At 50.2% G+C, this 19,425-nt stretch overlaps 1 protein-coding gene and 1 long non-coding RNA gene across 3 annotated transcripts in view; one reads left to right on the top strand and one right to left on the bottom strand.

The window, feature by feature from the left end:
- Nucleotides 1–8,905: 8,905 nt before the first annotated feature.
- Nucleotides 8,906–19,425, bottom strand: part of MBTPS1 (membrane bound transcription factor peptidase, site 1) — a 54,972-nt gene continuing 44,452 nt past the window's right edge. For both annotated transcript variants that reach the window (XM_019743717.3, XM_074314510.2), the window contains exons 19-23: nucleotides 17,693–17,833; nucleotides 15,621–15,752; nucleotides 14,250–14,376; nucleotides 11,167–11,297; nucleotides 8,906–9,785 (exon numbers count right to left, since the gene is read on the bottom strand). In XM_019743717.3, coding sequence (XP_019599276.1) covers nucleotides 9,589–9,785; nucleotides 11,167–11,297; nucleotides 14,250–14,376; nucleotides 15,621–15,752; nucleotides 17,693–17,833 — 728 coding nt within the window. In that variant the 3' untranslated portion in view covers nucleotides 8,906–9,588. The remainder of the gene's footprint in view (nucleotides 9,786–11,166; nucleotides 11,298–14,249; nucleotides 14,377–15,620; nucleotides 15,753–17,692; nucleotides 17,834–19,425) is intronic.
- On the top strand, nucleotides 14,309–16,757 carry LOC141567477 (uncharacterized). Its single transcript, XR_012490117.2, has 2 exons — nucleotides 14,309–14,429; nucleotides 14,791–16,757. It is a non-coding gene; the product is annotated as an uncharacterized LOC141567477 (long non-coding RNA).

Below are 19,425 nucleotides of genomic sequence, written 5' to 3'. Positions count from 1 at the left end.
AAGCCCCTCGAGGGTGTGTTACCACACAGATTGCAGAGCCTCACCCCCAGCGTTTCTCATTCAGTGGGTCTGGGGTAGGTCTGAGAATCTGCTGTTCTAACCTGCTCCTACCGTGTGTCCCCGAAAATGAGACCTAGCCGGAAAGTCAGCTCTACTGTGTCTTTTGGAGCAAAAATTAATATAAGACCCGGTCTTGTATTATATATTATATTATATTAATCATATTATTTTATTTTATTATGTTATATTATAATATTATATTTATATTATATTATGTTAAAGACCAAGTCTTACAGTAAAATAAGACCGGGTCTTATATAAATTTTTGCTCCAAAAGACACATTATCGCTGATGGTCCGGCTGGGTCTTATTTTCGGGGAAACTCGGTAGGTGGTGCCGATGCCGCTTGCCAGGGACCTCACTTTGAGAATAGCTGCTGTCAGTTAAACACCTTCAGTGCCGAGTGCCTCACCCAATTAGCCCTTATCTGTGGGGCATCAGATTGGCCCCACACTTTTCTTCCCATGTGTTTTCTAACGGTCTTCACCCCCTGACTGTGTCATGTTTTTGCCACAGACTGTTTGTACCTTTGCAGGCTCCACACAACAGGTGGTCAATAAGTGCTGGGCCTGCGGTGTGGACAGCATCCCAGCATGCACCGGTGAGAAGAGAGCGGGACTGGCCAGGAGCTCCGAGCTGGACCACACCTCCGGCAGCATGGTTGCTGCCACCACGGGAGCCGGGCTCAGTGTGACCGTGCACTCCCAGCAAGTGCTAGATGTCCTCACACTGAATCCCGAGAGGGGTGTCACCATCGCCACACTGCACTGAGCAGGAACTGGGCTCAGACAGGTGAAGCCAGTGGCTCACAAGGGCTGGGATTTAGCCCCGCGTGTGTGTCATCTCAAAGCCTGTGATGTTATGCTGTCTCCCACACCCCTCCCCCTCCCTCACTCTAATGGTACCCTGGACAGGAAGTGCTGAATGAGTGAATGAATGAATGAATGGTGAGATAAATACACAGACTGCAGAAAACACAGAAGAAAGGAAAGTGGCATGGTTTCTCCCCATGTATTAATCTCCTGAATCTGCTGTCACAAATTGCCACAAGCTGAGGGGCTCAACACAGCAGAAATGTATCTGCTCACCGTTCTGGAGGCCAGAGTCTGAAGCAAGGTGTGAGCAGGGCTGCTCCCTCCAAAGGCTCCAAGGGAGGATGCTTCCTGCCTCTTCCAGCTCCTGGAGGCTCCAGGTAATGCCTGGCTTGTGGCCGCCTCACTCCAATCTCTGCCTCCCTGTGTCTGTGTCCTCTCCTTTTCTTATAGGGACACTGATCACTGGATTTAGGCCCTCTCAGATATTCCAGGCTGATCTCATCTTGAGATCCTTAATTTAATGAAGGATTAATTAATTACCTACTTGCAAAGACTCTTTTTCTAAAGAAGGTCACATCTACAGGCTCTGGGGCACAGACATCTTTCAGGGGCCACCATACACTACTCCTTATGTATCTGGGGCCTGATCGTATTCTCAATCATAGATAGTCATTTGACAAACACGGATTGACTGAGCACCTACTGCATGCCAGGCCCTGGGGATTCAGAGGCGGAAGAGAAGGTCTCTGTTCTGGAGGAGGGGATAGACCCTGGGGAGAGGACTAGATAACCACACGGTCCAATGGGAGAGGGAGTGGACCATGAGTTTCTGGGAGGGAGGGGAACCCGGAGGAGCTTCCTGGAGGAGGTGCAGGAGCTGATAAGTCTGTGCACCTATGGTGAAAGGTTGGGGAGAGGGGAGATATTCGGGGGAGCGGGGAGTCCCTGTGTGAAGGTTCAGCCGGGGAGACGAGCCAATGCTCCCAGGAAGGCCTAGATTTTCTGGGGTTGGAGTCTCCTGGGTGGAGACTCAGGTCAGGGCACCAGAGAAAGGCCTTTCTTGCTGCACCACGGGCTGAGGCTGGCATGGGCACGGTGGGGAGGGGCTGGAATAGGGGGGCGTGCAGTGCAGCAGCTGGCAGATGTAGGCTCTCAGGCCTTCCAGTGCAGCCCGACCATCTACTTTCTTCCCCAAAGCCGCCCCTGAGGCAGGGAGACCAGCGGGCTGTGGCTTTGTACTCCTTAATCTCAGCTCCCTGTCCCTGCCCGGGTCCCTCATTAGCTGCCCATTAGTGTGCATGACTTAGAAATTGGCCACCAGGCTGTGAAATTCCACTCACTAGGAAAACCTCTTAATTCTGAGGGGCTTTGATATGCTCTCTCTGCAGGCATCCCAGGGCTGGGTGACCTTTCTTGGCAGCAGACAGGCACCCTGTGGGGCCCCATCTGTGTGGGCGGCGGGCGCTCTGCTGCACAGGAAAGCCTGAGGTGGCACATCAGCACCCTTGAGGACGAGGCAGGCGGAGGCTTAGCCCGCTGCCTGCACTTGGGAGCCGTCTCCCTTCTCCCTTCTCCCACCAGGTGAGCGACCATCATCAAGGGTTGTTCCTGGGGGTCCCTCCTTTCCTTTTCCACAGAGTATGGGTCCCATGACAGGTGAGGAACTTCCAGGAGACGGTGACCTTGGCTTGTTTTCCTGGAGGTGTGATAGAAAGTTCTGGAAGACAGATGAGGGCAGGTCTCAGGAGCCAGTGTGGGACTGAATGGCGACCTGGTCACTCATGGGCTTTCATCGGGGCCTCGCTGGGGCACCTGAGAAATGGGGTTACAACATCCGTATTGTGTCGGGCTGTCACGAGGGTTCTGTGAGAATGTGCTCACAGAAGTAAGCAGTGCTTGTTACCTGTTGTTGAAACAAGTCCACATCAAACCCCATGACCGGCATTTATGTGTTTTTTCCCTCTGCCTGATGCTGAGCGTTCCGAACCTTGGCCAGACAAGAACACCCAATGCCAGACCCCCACCCCCACCCCCAGGGCTGCAGATGAAGTTGATCCGGGATAGCCAGGCTTTGGGATTTCTGTAAAGCTCCCCAGGAGATGCCAGCGTGTCCATCAAGTGGAAAACAGCAGTTCTGAGCGGGTAGGGACCCTGTCTGACCTGTGTCCCTGAGCCCACAGCCCCCTCTTTTCTCTGTAGTTTTCTGCCCCGGGGGCCTTAGGAAATGCTGGGTGGAGTGAGCCAGACTCCTGATGGTGCAAAGTCTCAAGGTCTTCAGATGACTGGAACGGTGGACTTTTTAAGGCAGCTCCACCTGTGGCAGTTACCCAGGGACCTAAGTCCTCCTGCAGGAAACGCATGTCAGCCCAGGGAGAGAGAAATCCAGCATGGTCAGCTGAATGATGGCCCCTACAGATGTCCCCATCCTAATCCCAGAACCTGTGAATACGAGGTCTGACAATTAAGTTCGTGAACTTGTTGCAATGATGTTGCTCACATTTTTTTTTTAATATCAGCGGGATTATTCATTATGAATTTGTACCAACTGGACAAACAGTGAACCAAGTTTACTATTTGGAAGTGCTGAAAAGGCTGCGTGAAAATGTTAGACGACCTGAACTTTTCGCCAACAATTCATGGCTCTTGCATCATGACAATGCACCAGCTCACACGGCCCTGTCTGTGAGGGAGTTTTTAGCCAGTAAACAAATAACTGTATTGGAACACCCTCCCTACTCACCTGATCTGGCCCCCAGTGACTTCTTTCTTTACCCGAAGATACAGGAAATATTGAAAGGAAGACATTTTGATGACATTCAGGACATCAAGGGTAATACGATGACAGCTCTGATGGCCATTCCAGAAAAAGAGTTCCAAAATTGCTTTGAAGGGTGGACTAGGTTCTGGCGTCGGTGCAGAGCTCCCCAAGGGGAGAACTTCAAAGGTGACTGTAGTGATATTCAGCAAGGAGGTATGTAGCACTTTTTCTAGGATGAGTTCACGAACTTAATTTTCAGAACTTTGTATGTGAACTGGCATTGCAAAAAGGACTTTGCAGGTGAAAGTAAGAAGGATCTTAAGATGGGGTGAGGATCCTGGAAGATCTGAGTGGCCCTAAATGTGATCATAGTATCCTCAAAACAGGGACACAGAAGGTGTCAGAGGTCAGAGAGGTGATGTGATGACAGAGGCAGAGGTTGGAGCAAGGCATACACTGAAGATGGGGGAAGGGGCCATGGGCCGAGGAATTTGGGAAACCTCTAGAAACTGGACAAGGCAGGAAAGTGGATCTCCCCTGGGGCCTCCAGCGGGAACCAGCTCTGCTGACACCTGATTTTTGCCCAGTGAGACTGATTTTGGACTTCCAACCTCTAGAACTGTAGGAGAATAAATGTGTTGTTTTAAGCCACACATTTGTGGTAACCTGTCTCAGCAGCAACAGGAAACCGATACACCAGCAGCCTGAGTTCTGATCGCTGGAGGCCCCCGTGCACCCCACTCCTCATGCTGGAGCTTCCAGGGGAGACGGCCCAAGGCCACTGGCCGTGCCAAGTTCTGCTGTCCCCTTCCCGCTGATGGGAGGCTGGAGCCAGAGTTCTGATGGAGTCCTACTCTGGGTGAAGAAGAGGGAAGGGTACCTGGAAGGGAAAGGAAGCGTCTTCCTACAGTCTGAACGCTCACCTCTCTGCTACCCCTGCGTCCTAAGGACACTCCATGGCGGTCGGAGCAGCCGGACCGGACGCTGAGGGCCAGCTCGGGGGCACGGAGCCCCTGCGGGCGCCTCATTCATCACCTGGTCCTGACCCCCAGAACCTCTCCCACTCTTCAAGCCAGGGGCTCCCACCTGGCCTATTTACAAGAATCCCCTGGGGGGATTGGGTGGTAAAATTCATAGAACATAGAATTCACCATTTTGAAGCGGACAGTTCAGTGGCATCAAGCACGTTCGCAGTGTTTTGCAACCATCACCTCTATCTAGTTCCAGAACATTTTCATCGCCCCCAAAGGAAACCCCGTCCCCATTAGCTCTCACTCCTCGTCTCCCCTCCCCAGCCCTCCGGAAGCACGAATCTGCTGTCCCTGGATTTGCCTGGACTCACACAGACGGACTCATATATTGTGTGGTCTTTAGTGTCTGGCTCCTCTGACTTAGTGTGATGTTTCCAGACTCGTCCATTTCACAGGTGGGCGCTCAGCAGACGCAGTGTGGCAGGTTCACCAACTGTAGGGCCATTCCTGTGTGTTCCTCAGGGTCATCGGGCACGGGGCCTGCTCCTGTAGGAGCACGAGATGGACAAGTGCACAGGCAGGGGGCCCGTGGGTAACACAGGGTGGGGCGGGGTACCCAGCGGTCCCCATTTCTGGCTCATCTCCACGCAGCACCTTCAAGCTCCCTTCCGTCAGGGCCCCACCTGACTCTTGGGGGAGAGCATGGTGAGGGAGGGGTCCTGGGCCCGACCTTCATGCCGGCCTCTTCCCGGTCCCCCAGGGCCCTGTGGACCCCCAAGTCTATCTGCAGTGGTGGTGGGTTGGTTGCTTATTTTCTCTGGTTCTTAAAAAAGATGTAACTGTTCCCTAGGACAATGAGAGTCCACACCAGAAGAAATGGTCCCCTCAAAGCAGAAAGCTGGCCTGACGCGGGCCTACAGCCTTCAGGTGCATCTGTCTCTGTGAGGGGCCACCTGACATAACTGGGCACGGGCTCTGTCAGGCACACGGCTGTATGACGGCACATGGCTCCATGCGTTGTTCAGTTAAACCCCATGAGCAGGAAGTGGCCGGGCTGGAAGGAGACCCCAGGTTGTCTGAGTCTAGGGCCAGGGCGGGAGTTCCATACCTGTGCCCTGGCTGGTGACATCCTCTCTGGAACATTCCTCCCAGGGGGCCCGGGTATCCCATGGCCACCCCCCGACAAGGTCTCTCTCCTTGGACAGTGCATTGCACGCCGGACCCCATCGATCGGGTCTTCCCACAGATTTACTCCCCTGTCTGTGGAAGCTCTCCCCACCTGAGACTTCTCTCTCCCACTAATCTCATCTGCTCCTTCCTCCCATGACTCTGTCCCAAGGCCCCCTTGTCCAGTCATCCTCCCAAGTGTGTCTCTGTCCCTGAAGTGAGGCAGACGTAGGATATCATGTGGACGCTGGCAGGAAGGACAGAGCTTAGGCACTGAGGCTTCGTTCCAATCCTGCCTGCACTGCTAGTTGCGTGATTCTGGCAGGTACTGAGCCCATCTCTCTGGGCTGCCATTTCCTCCGGGAAATGGGGCCAGCGATGCCTCCCCTCCAGTGTTTGTGCACAGATGCAAAGAATTCCGTGTTATGCTGAGCACGGTGGGCCTGGCACCCAGCTCCTAACAGTGCAATCCTGGCTGCAGACAGGAAGGGATCCACCTTCCTTTTCTGTGTTGCAGCCTAGTACCGCAGCGCCTTTAGCAGGCACGTCACACGGTTCCCAGCACCCCTGCCCATATGCCAGGGCTTCAGGACTGCACAAAGCTGCCCTTTAGTCAAAGACCAACCACAGTCTTTCAGGGCTGCTACTGAACTTCACCTTGCTATTTTATCCCTCATGCAGCTTCCCTTCTTGGAGCCACAGTAACCACAGGTCCCTAAAAATCTTGGTACCTTAACAACCCTCTTCTGCTCTGGACTTAATGTCTCAGTGTCCGTGCTTGTCCCTCTCTAGCCTCTCCTGTCCCAACTATGTGACCCTTCAGATGCCCAAATCCAAAGGAGCACCCTAAAACTGCCCTTAGTGTGCTTGGTCCTGAGCTGGCAGGGCCACCCCATCTAAATGGACAGAGCACACAGGGCAGCAAGCAACCCTGGCACAGGAAGAGGTGGGGGGCAGGAGAGTGGGTCCCGAAGGCAAGTGACACGTGTAGACGCAGACCTTAGGTAGGAACAGGGGACAGCCCAGGTCCGAGCTCCATCTTTCAGAGGTGAGGTATCCAAGTCCCCAGAGGGACAAGTGAACCTGCGACTGCAGCCAGCGTGGGGACTCAATGCCCAGCTCACAGCATGGGCTCTACAATGTGATTCCACAATCACCAGCCTACAGTGTTTGGACAACGACATCGGAGATGAAGCCTTGTGTAGTTTATACAAAGCTTTCTCTAGTTCAGTCATTTGCCAACATCAACACGAGGAGATGTCACATACTCTAGATTTCCGGTTTCTCTAGTGAAATCAAGACGTGCTGTCCCTGGGAAAGGGCCCTGCAGCGTGTCCCAGTCCCGGGACCTGCTGCCTTAGGCTGGAGCCACGTCCTCCTTCTCTGCGGAGACAAGGATGGGCCGTGACCCTGGCCTTCACAGACATGGTCCGCTGTCCGCACCTGCAGGGTAGGCAGGGGGATAAGAAGGCCCTGTGACAACCAGTGCACGGGCCCCTCATTCTGACACGTGGAAGCTACACGCAGATCCATGACCCACCTCTGAGGACAGCACGCGACTGTGAGCCTCAATGCCTGTTCTCACGCTGCTTTGTGGGGCCCTCAGCAGATTCTCCAAAGCTGCAAAGCAGCAGCAGCCACGGAGTGCATTTCAAAGTACAAGGTCACCAACGTGACCTGCCAAGGAAAGCCCGTCACAGGAGAGTTGGGCCTGAGTGGCTCCTCCCTCGTCCCTTCTCCTGGGCCTTTTTCTTTCCAGAATCTCATCAGCGCCCCGACCTCACGTGGCCTCTGCCTGCGTCCTTTCCATTCAGTTCATTCTCACCTGTGACGTGAAGGCTGATACTCGGACAGCATAGGGAAAAGGCTGGTCAAGCAGGGGTTAAAAATTAACAGGCTGCCTTAGATCAGTTACTTAGAAATGACACCTAGTAGGCAAAATAGACGTCATCGAAATGAAAAAATTTTATGCTTCAAAGAATACCATCAGGAAAGTGAAAAAGACAACAGAATAAGAGAAAATACCGGGGGTGCCAAAAAAATGTACACACATGTTCATCTTTTGTTACCAGTGTATATTAATACCGTTGTTTTCTGTCTTAAAATGTGCATACATTTTTTTGGCACCCTCTGTATTTGCAAGTCATGTATCTGATGAAGGACTTGTACCTAGAAAATACAAAGAATGCTTATAAGTCAATAATAAAAAGACAACCCAATTAAAAAATGGGCAAAGGCTCCGAACAGGCATTTCTGCAAAGAACACGCACACACACGGCCAACAAGCACATGAAAACACGCTCCATGTCCTTAGTCTCTAGGGAAACGCAAACCAAAGCCACGTGGCACTTCGCAGCCACTGAGACGGCCAGAATCAAAAAGACGGACAGTCACAAGTGTTGGTGAGGACGTGGAGAAGCCGGAGCCCTCAAACAGGGTTGGCAGGAACGTGAAACGGGGCAGCCACTTGGGAAACAAAAGTTTGGCAGCAACTCAAACAGTTATACAAGAGCCGTATGATTTTACTCCTAGGTGTCTGCCCAACAGAAATGAAAACTTACGTCCACACGAACACTTGTACACACACACTCACAGCAGCATCATTCACAGCAGCCGAACACTGGAAACAACTCAAATGTCTATCAACTGAGAAATGGATAAACGAAACAAGGTCTATCCATTCAATGGAATCTTATCCCGCCATAAAAAGGAACGAAGTACCGACCTGCTACAACATGGGGTGAGTCTTGAAAACATGCTGAGTGAAAGAAGCCAGTCACAAAAGACCATATACTATATGGTTCCATTTACATTTTGAAATGTTCAGAATAGGCAAATCCATAGAGACAGCAAATTAGTGGCTGCCATGGGTTTTCAGGAAAGGGAACAGAGACAATGACTTGCTAACAGGTACAGGGTTTCTTTTGGGGGTGAAGAGGTTCTGGATTTCTGGGGGTGATGGCTGTACAACCTATGAATATACTAAAAACCACTGCATTGTACACTTTAAAAGGGAGGTGTTTATAGTACGTGAATTACATCTCCACAAAAACAAACAGGCTGCCTCAGAACCCATTCCAGGTTGTCATCAAAGAGAAATGGGACAGGTGGAAAAAGAGCCAGTGACACAATTCTTTTCAGCTTCATACAGGTAATGCATATTTATTGAAAATTTTCTTCACCGACAATGGTGAAATCAAGACCCCAAATTACAAAACATGATGGCAGTTGAGACTTATAAAAATAAAGCGAAGGTCTATGTTTCACAGATCTGTGCAATTTGCCTTCAAATCTCAGTCTGTCCTTTCATCAAAAAGGAGATCACAGAATCTGTGTTATTCCTCATGATGGAATAGTAAAAAACTGCATTCCATTGACAAAAAAAATAGCTTTGCTTCCAAATAGCACGAGTTTTTAAAGTGACTTTTTCCCAACAATAAATATAGAAAATAGCCTTAATGAGCACATCTTAGCTTGGTCAGAGTGTGTCGTTGTTTAGAAGTACATCCTCCTGCTCGGGTCAGGAGGCCGCAGACAGCCTTAGTTCTCCAGGCCTCTGGTGCAGCAGTGGCTGCCGTCGCTCTGGAGGCTGAGCGTCGGAGCCCCTCTAGCAGGCCCGTCGAGACAGACACTTGCGGATGTACGCGAACCGCCGTGCACCACAGGGGAGGCCCGTTTAGAACAGACTCTCAGACCCCTGAAGATGAAGACCCAGGCCCTCTAAGCGGGCGGCCCCTCTGGAGACTCCACAGCAATGCCTGCCCACCAGGGCCGTCAGGAAAGGCTCTCTCTGGCTCTCACGGTCAGCGGTCTGACGTCACACGGAAGGGGTCTTCGGTGGGTGGACCTGCTGCATGAGCTGTGGGCGCTTCACCCTGGGTTTCCTCCGCTTCGGCCTGCTTTTGGCCTTGTTGATTTGTACCACAAAGAAGGCCAGGACCACCATGGCCCCCAGGAAGGCGAACACGGGGATGGTCTGGCCCACCTCCTGATTGTAGCGGCCAGGCATGATTCCTGCAAGGGGACAGCAGGGGACCATCAGGAATGCCACAGCCCCTTCTCCTATGAGAGGCAGGCTCATTGGCAACAAAAGGCTGGCTAATTTCATTAGCCGGGCTTGCAGAGCAAACATAATTTCTAAACCTTAGCTGAAGTAACCCAGGCATTAGCAGAGAATGAATGAGAGCGACCTACAGCTGCATCCTCAGATTAGCAGCTCTGTGCGTATGGCGCGGTGAGGGTGGGGGGCGTGCAGTGAGGTCTTTGCTCCTCACCTCAGACAGAGACCAGGACTGGCCTTTGTTCTGTCGCAGACAATCTACAACAGGGCTGCCCAGAGCTGCTTTTTGTTTAGAAACAATGGAAGATGGATGAGTCTGGATGTGGGGAGGAGAGGAACTGCTGGTGTTATACTAGCTGAGCGGGAAGAAGAGGGAGAAGGCCAGGCAGGGAGGTAAGGACAGCTGGCCATGCGCCACCCTCCTGGGAAAGCCTTCCACAGATGGGACACTGGTCAGGAACTAAGAGTGGCCAATGGAGACCCCTGGATCTAGTCAGCATGACTCTGTAACAGGACTGCTGGGATTCCAGGATTAATTGTCTTCAGTGCACCCCATGACCTGCAGGCAGGCCCTCAGGAGCTTGGCATCCCCTCGCAAAGTTCCCAGGGTTGGACTGCATGGGGTGGAGTACCCTTTTCTGATCCCCAGAGTTTCTGTCCAATTCCTGGAATCAGAAGAAACCCCCGTTGGGAGTCATAAACTCTTGGAAGAGCACAGGGGTTTCCAGAGTGAGAGCTGCCCACACTCTGTTGGAATGACTGGTAACAGCGCTCCCAGGTCAGGGAAAACCTGTCCCAGACAGGCTGGTCAGGCCAAAAGCCAGTATCTGTAGAGGGTACATTTGATGTCACTTGGGGTGAGGGAACAGAATCAGATCACCTGAATCTAACTGAGATCCCAGCCCCTTGAAGTCCCACCCAGGGAGGGCAGACTTGGTGGAGACCTCTGGGCTCAGGGTTCAGGCCACAGCCCCCGGCTGGGCCCCACGACAGCTGATGACAGGCAACCCCTGGGGTGTATAATACATGTTTGCAGAACTTAAATAAGAATGTGTAAGTTACTCTGTTGGAAAATTTTAAGTGTAGTAACAGGCCATCATAAAAGAAATTCAAATTTGAAAATCATGGTAGAATTTTCTGAGAGGGGCGACGGAGCGTTAATTTCTTCAGCCTGCTTATGGCCTTGGTGAGTCACACCCCGAGGAAAGCCAGGACCACTGTGGCTCTCAAGGCAAAGACGGAACCATCTGGCCCACTGCCTGGGGGAGGGAGGGAGACCACTTTGAACAAACTACAGTATGACTTCGCACAATAATAAAGCACCTAAGGACTGACCTCCAGGAATGTCCCAGGCACCACTTTCTCCAGGAGACAGGGGTCTCACTTGGGGACGATTCGATCGAAAGTTGGGTAACACCACTTTGTCCAGGTCGATGGAGAGTAACTTCTGATGTTTCCAAAGATTACTTCAGGAAAATGGATAAAAACAAAATAAAAATGAGTAACAGTACCAGCCTAGGAAGCTCAGCCAACACCTAAGACACAAAGTGATTTAAAGAGAAATGTCAAATGACATCCCATCTGCATCTCCCTACATACAACCGCCTAACAACCACAGTGACAACTTCCAGGTCCTGAGACAGAAACGTCAAAATCAAGTCCACACCCATGAGATTTTAGTGTCCTGAGCAGGGATCAGTTCTACTGGGTTTATCACATTGTCACCTGGGAAACGTTACCAAACACTGGGAGAAGACCACACATGAAACCTCAGAAAGGAGCTCGCGGACGGCAGGGGCTGACGGCGGGGGCTGTGGGCAGGGCATGGCCACAGGCCAGGCTGAAGGCGCACGGAGGTCTGTCCTGGAGACACTGGAGCTGGCAGAGCCTGCTTTCTGACGAATGCAAACCAGTGCAGCAAAGGTGCAGCCAGGATGGTGAAGAAAGAAAACACACGTGCTCTGTGAAATGTGCTGGGCCTGTTACGGCAGCACCGTTATTACTAATTCTGAGATCTGAGGAACTTGTTCAGGCCAATACAACTTACACCCAAAGAACAGAGAGGCTGATGTGCTGCAAAGGGCAGCAGACAGACACCTAGATAAGAGCAAAGAATGCCAACGGAAAATCTGAAGGTGGTTCTGGCTCAAGTGAGGGAATGGAATTAAATATGTTTGCAAATGATGAGTTCCCCATTTTTCTGCTTCTCGTTCATTTGGAAACAGTTGGCCTATCTCTGCGTTTGGCCAAGTGACAGCAAAGCTGCTCAGGTGTGTCGGCCATTGGGGTGAAGGCCAGCAGGCAGCGGGGCGGCGCCAGGTCTGTGAGGAGGATTTCTGTGTAGGAAAGAGAAACTACATCGCGCACTTCTGCCTGGGTGAACGCCTGGAAAATGCCAGCGAGTATTACAAGCTATTCTACTTTATATGATTTAACTTTCCAGTTCAGGTTTAATCAGTCTGAAAATTAAACTGACAATGTTAAATTGTGAAATCAACGACATTTAAGCTTTATAGTTCTAGTTGAATATATATGGGGCTATGTTTTAATTCTAATGGGTGATATCCTGTTCTGGAATTTAATTATCTGGTGACGGTACTGTCTTGTTAGGCAATCATGGGAACGGCATGCTACACGATCATTTGAGAACTTCACAATGCTCTGATGGAAGGACAGAAGGGGTTCCCAGGGGGCACAACACCCCTGCAAAGCTTTAAGGACACCTGATGCTCAACAAAGACACCAGGCAAATGAGCCTTCACTTCAGAGATGGACCGGAAACTTGCACTCAGCACTGGGCTGCCGGACACCCTGGGCCTTTCAAGGGCTGTCGGAAGCTGCCTGACACGGTCTCACAATCTCTTCAGAGATTCAGAACGTAGACCTAGATCTCGGCCTCTGAGGACTGAGGATAATATTCAACAAGACGTGAAATGTGAGGTAAAGGTGAAGCCTGGTGGGTGGGTGTATCAGGAAGGAAAATCAGATTCTATGAGCTGTACATGATCAGCACCCTTGATGGGCCAGGTGGACATTTAATGGATTGTCTGATGTGGACGCGCAGAGACTAAGGACACTGTTATCTGTTTCTCAGAGGCCTGAGCCGCATCGTGGAGAATAACTGGGTTTCAGGAACTCGAGCCAACAACGGTTGTCCAATGAGTATGAATTGCTGATCGCGGCTAGAATTGAAGTCTGGTTTGAATGCTCGGATAATAGTGGGTTATAAATAGATAGGATGTAAAAATAGAATCTTCTCAGAAATTTTTAAATGACAGGTTGTTAACTGGAATGGAAAAGTACTCAGTAATTAAAGTTTCAGGAAGAACACTGCTGATGAGAAGACAATGTCACAAGGCTACAATTCCACTGTTTTCTACTGAGCACGTTCTAAAGCAGGCCATCTGGTCAGTGAGCGGAGTCTGACAACAGGAAAGCACAGGAGGCTTCTAGGCCGTCACAGGCATCCTCGTTTTGGTGGTGCCCTGTCCCTGCCACACGCCCCCTGGCCACACCAACACCTGTACACACTGAGACCCGAGCAAAGTGGGCAGCCTGGTGGGGGAGGGAGGGTAGGAGCTTCCCAGAGGGGAGCCTGCTGCCCCGGCACTGTGGGGGAGCCCTGGCCACCAGTGTGTGTGCGGTGTGCTGCCTGTGAGAGGAAGACCGTTTCCACAGCATCGCTCAAAGGAGAGGGAGTGGGGGACGGCCCCATCACTGTCTCGGAGACACGAGCAGCTGCTTCATCCTGCCAGGACCCCGAGTCAGGAAAAGCCCCCATTCTCCTGAGAGAGCAGGATGTTGTCCACGGAACTCAAGTTTTAGCTTCCGAAAGGAAACGACACACATTAGGAGGTCGAGTTAGACAGTGAGAAGGAGAGGCAGGCAGACCCACAACGTGTGGGCAGCACATACAGACGCATCGACCCAGTCGTGGTGGGCGGTCACGCTCCAGGCACAGCACTCAGCACGGCGAGGGCACAGACGCACATCCCGGGCAGGGCGACGCCCGAGAACCAGACCTACTCTGAGCTGTCCCAGCCCTTTGTGCATGATGCACAAAGGACCTGTCTATGTTTCAGAATCAACATCGCAAACAGGGTGCACTCAGTTCCTGAACCCCAAATCCAAGGAGTCAGAGCTTCTGTTCAAGTGATACCACTGTCAGAGCACAGCTTTGTAAGCAAGAATCGACCAAACCTAACGAAATGCTAATTATGCAGAACACCACCAGAGAGCACAATTCTAAAGGTCAATACGGGGGCTCACTAATTTAAATAACCACCACAAAATGACACGCTAGAAGACTTCATTTTTCAATAATAATGTCAGTAAAATTCCATTCTCTTTTATGAAAAAAAAAAGTAATGAATCATAAACCCTGCAGAAGGAGTAGAAAAGCACAGGAAGACACCAACCTGGGTGCCGTCTCATTTAAAGGCTGTGGCTTGGCCCACGACAGGTGCGGACAGGCGGGCAGCGCCCGAGGCTCGGGACCTCCCAGACGGGCCTCCAGGACCTTGGAATACCGGTGCAGGTGGTTCCCTGCGGCGGCGGCAACACAGACAGCAGGCAACGATCGTTATGAAGATGCAAAGGTAAAAAACGAAGCTTCGTCAATTTGTCTGTTTTCTGCCAATGGGCCCACCACACGCCCCATGAACCTGCCTCCAGGTGCTTCATTAGTGAGACGTGACCGGGGCCGCCCCGGGGACGTGTGCTCACTGCCAAAATGGAGTGAGCAGAACAGCCATTCCACTGAAGGTGGCCACGCTATACGCACGGCTGTGGCTGGGTGCCCTTTACTGACCATGGTTACATGCACCAGGCTGTACTGAGGAATCCAACCTGTAGAAATGCTTCATGGAAAAATCTTTCTCTTTTGAAATTATTGAATTCCCACGCAAAAAAAAAAAATAATCTGCATTTCCAAACTTGCAAATTTCTTTTATTTCGCAGATCTGTGCTGTCCAATACTGCTGCCACTGGCCATGTGGCTAGTGAGCAGCGGAAATGGGGTGAGTGTCGCGTATTTAAATAATGATACTGTGATGTACTGGTCTAAAGTATTTTATTCAAGTGAATTTCACCTCTTTCCTTTTACTTTGTAATGTGGCTACTGGGAAATGTAGAATCACATCTATGGCTCCCACTATACTTCTGTGGACAGTGCTGGGAGGATCGGGACACTCGGTCCACGAGAGCACGCAGACCAGCCTGCCGTGCAGCAAGCAGGTGGGGCCACAGGCCCCACGGAACCCTCTCTCCACGTTCCACCTCATAACCACCCGTGGCCCCAAGGAATTCCTTAACTTCCCTCAGTTCCTGTTTCTTCACTGGTGAACTAGAAAGAATACTATCTATTTTCACAGGGTTCTGAGAGGACTCAGCGAGGGAGTCTATGTAAAGCAACCCTTACCCAGTGGCTAGTACATAGTGAGAGCTCAAAAATGTCGGCTATTCTCACCAAAGACCCCCTGGAGCCAGGGTCTTCGTCTGTGAAAGGGGGACATTAAATTTTAACTCAGAGCAGTGTGGGGACCTAGGAGTGAGCATGGGAAAGCACATGGCACCCAAGAGGCCCTCAGCACATATCCATCCTGTTCACAGGAGAACGGCCCTTTCTGTAGGTTAGAGCTACTGGCCACCATTCCGCCTGAGGTCACAAGGAAAAACATCAGTGGCCCTGCTGACTGGCTCCATTCTCTGGCAGGCACGACCATTTCCTGAAGCAGCCTGAGCCAGGCTTCACCCAATTCTCCCCATGGAGTGCCTGTGTGCCCACTCACCTTCCATCCTCTCTGGAGTGACTGAGCCTGCCCCGCTGGGAGGGCGCTGTCGGTTCCCAGAATGACTGAGGCTGGGAGGTGTCACCCCGTACGACGTGTACTGAAGGAGCGCATCCAGGAGCCAAAAGCAGTCTGTTGGTACAACAAGCAGGCTGCTTAGGAATTCGATTGTTTTTTAATGGAGAATAGAAGTTAGCCCCCCAAATGAGGGGGGAAATGGGTCCAAGTAAGATTAGGTCCAAGTAAACTCCTGTTCTTGAGAAACACACATTCTCCTCGGTCAGCATCAGACACAGAGCCCAGCAACAGAGACGACCTGGCCGTGGGCTGCGGCGCTCGGGAAGGTCAGCAGCACTGTGCCCTGGCTGGACCAGCTGCCCCAGTGCCACTCAGCTCTGGGTCCCTCATGATGAGGACAGAACAGGGCTCATTCAGGGACAGCGACACCACGTGACACCCACTGAGAAAGGAACCATCCAGAGACGGGGCTCCAGGCAACGGGAGAGGAGAACAGGGCACCAAAGCTTCTGCCAATGCCCAAAGGCTGTCCTGAGGAAAGGATCTAGATTTACATTGTGAAGGCAGAGCCAGGACTACCACCTGCGCTCCACACGGAGGTGGACGCAAGGTCAACACAAATGCAGAATCCAGCAATTTGGGGGGCCCTGTAGGACAGTGGGCCCCACCCCCAAAGCATGGAAGCAGAAAGCCCTCGGTTACTCTGGGAGACATCACAGGGAATGGAGGTGCTGGAATGTGAGCACAGCTCCCCTCACAGAGCCACATGGATGGACCCTTTCTCTCAGGGGATGGAGATGCTGCACGGTCGTTAATCCTGGAATCACCACATGCGTGCAGTTTCTCCCCATATATGCCACTCCAAGTCCCATCAACACCAGCCTGGACCAGACGAGACTCACGAGCTACAACACCAGGAAGCACTTCTTGCAGGAAAGAGCACTTTCTGGGGAGGTGCCCGAAGCCTCTGAAAGGTCCTCAATGCTGCCATTTGAAGTTTAAGGACCAGGACAGTCCCCTCGGGCATTTAAAATGTTAATAAAGACTCTTAGCGGGAGGCTCCAGGTCTTAAAAGAAAATCTCTGTGGAAATAAAACATTAATCTTCTTTGAACTGTGACTTTCACCCTCACTTTTGATTTTTAAAAAGAGCAACCCTACTCTGAGGATTTACATAAAATGCTAGGAATGTGGTCAGCTTCAACTTCCACTCAGAGAGACTTGACCACACAACTCCCAGCTCACGCTCTCGTGGCCGCTTTCTTTCCAGTTAACCCTGTTCACTGTTCGCAAATATGAGGACATAACCCACTACCCTCCCCTCTGCTCTAGTTAGAAGACTAGGTTTTGGTCCTGGTTTTGTCATCGTCTGGCCAGGCATAAACATGTAACACTCTCACCATTCCATCTCCTCCTTTACAAAATGAGAAAAAGAAACGACGTCCAAGATCAAAATTTCCAAATTTAGAGGCAGCATCAAGAGATGCTGAAAAAGAGGAGGTGTGCTAAGGACTATTCCCCATCTCTGACACCCCCCCACCCCACTGATGAAACCAAACACTCCTCACTTGTGAAGGCTCACAACAGCCAGAATAAATAACCACGTCTGGGAGGAAAGCCAAGTGCTGGTCCTGCAGGAAAGAGTGTGTCCGACTTGAGAGGGGCACCACGTGGCAGGGCTAGCGACATACAGACTCCAGAGGGGAAAGCTGAGGAGGGCAGACAAGGGAAACCCGCAGAGGGTCTCTCCACGGAAACTCAGTGGTGCTGGCACCCACTGGCCAGGACAACAAACATGGAGGGGAAGGCAGAGGAGGCAGTAACTGCAGTTTTGTTTTGCTTCTTAAATGTGCCCAGATTTATATATACCTATCAAAATATTCCAAGCAATCAAAGCAGCGGCAACCTCCCCAGCGGCGCCTGGCTCTCATGAGCAGGTTTCTGTTAATTTACCAGCATCTCACCAGTGCCTTTTCAGGGAAAAGGGGGAGAAAGGATTTGAATGTCCAAGTCGTGAGGCACAATCTACTTTTCAGCCACAGCACCAGTTCTCACCCTTCTGTCGGTGACTGTCGTCCAAGCAATTGGAGTCCCCGTACAGCACGATCCGGCCTCCACCTTCAGCAGGAATCTGATAAAGTCCCAAAATGGGGACATTTTCAACAACTGCTGTTTCCTGCTTTAAAACCTCCAATCCTGAAACAACACAACAAAAACAGCAATGAGAATTTTTGTCGAGGAATAAATGATTTTCCAGTTGCCACTGAACTTGACATTTAGTCAATGTCACAATTAAAGAAAACACAGCAAAATCTACTCTTCAATCACAACAGTGCAAACTTTTAGGGTAAGAAAACAATGCCTTAAGTGCCATTAATTTCGGTTTTAGCCAAATTCACGTCCACGATATATTTCCACATCTTCTTTCATTGCTACTTAAAATGGTGATGCATCATATTTATAATTTTAAAGGTGCCACTTTTTCTTTTTATACTAAAACCCACAAGCTTTTGTCCCTTCTTATTATGCTAAAAGGTTTATGTCCTTGGACTGCATTCACTAGGTGCAGCCAGCCAGGCAGCTATTGCTCAACACATGGGCAGGAACCTCTATGGATATCATCACAGATACTGATACCCAGTTTTGTGTCTTATTATTCAAAGTGAGGACAAACATAACTAAGTTTTAAAATATTTGGCCACATATTTTAAATTTAGATTTAAGATAGTTTTACATTAATCTCACAAATATAAATGTTCCAAGAGCCTTCTTATCTCTGCCCAAACAGATGGCACAATTTTAATGTCTAGTGAATCAAGAACTCAAAGATGCATAAATGCCATGGGCAGCACCTGCCAGTGACGTCATCATATAATCTAAGAGTTGCTACCCTGAAGCAAATGCATTCCTCGGCACTAGATGACACACATCTTCGTCAAAATCCAGTATTTACCATGTTGGGAACATCTGAAATGTCTGTGGCTATAAAAAGGCAGCATTTCCTGCTCTGTGTATAATTCCAATAGAAACTGAGTGCAAGAGAAAGCAAGATTCTTTCTGGTGGGGAGGGAAAGAGCAGTAAAACAGGTGAAATGGGGCAAGTACACACTGCATTGCCACTTGGCCTCCTGGTTTGACAGGATTTTGTTTCTGACAATAAGGTCCTTTTTGATCCCATATAACCCAGATTTTCAAATTCCTATTTTGTACCCAAAAGGTTATTCATAAAAGCCTGTGTGGAGATAAAAAAAAAAAAAAATCTTAAAAAAAATTTCAAGGTGATGAATTTTATTTTCAGACTAGCAGAACCCCAAAATAAAGTACACATCCTTAAATCTACTTTCGATTCCTCTCCCTCAACAAAATGAGAAGCTACCACAAGTCACAAGCCAAGGGAACCACTGCTGTCATCCCTGTGTAGACCTGTACCAGAAATGACACTGCCCTGTGAGAAACCGATTTCAGAAAGTCACGAACCCATGGTAAACTGTGCCAAATGACTAGGAAGACATGATTATTTATTTATGTGCTTGAAGTTAAAATATAGCCCTATGAACACTGATCTATTGACTGACCTTGTCTTGATGAAAGGAAAAAGCAACCCTTTCTAGATAATTAAAAATAAATTCTACCTTGCAGTTGTAAAATCTGGCAACCATGAAAGCAGAACGATTCACAAACAGTAACAAAAATTGAAGCAACTTTAAAAGTAATTTTAAAAAAAATCTACAAATATTCATCAGCAAGAGGCTGTCTTATCTATCTCTGCATCTCCCAGAGCCACGACC

Source organism: Rhinolophus sinicus, chromosome 8, assembly GCF_057876585.1.
Source record: "Rhinolophus sinicus isolate RSI-liver-muscle chromosome 8, RSI-T2T, whole genome shotgun sequence".
Classification (NCBI taxonomy): Eukaryota; Metazoa; Chordata; class Mammalia; order Chiroptera; family Rhinolophidae; genus Rhinolophus; species Rhinolophus sinicus.
The sequence above is the reverse complement of the archived record's forward strand: the minus strand, read 5'-3'. Positions and strand labels throughout refer to the sequence as shown.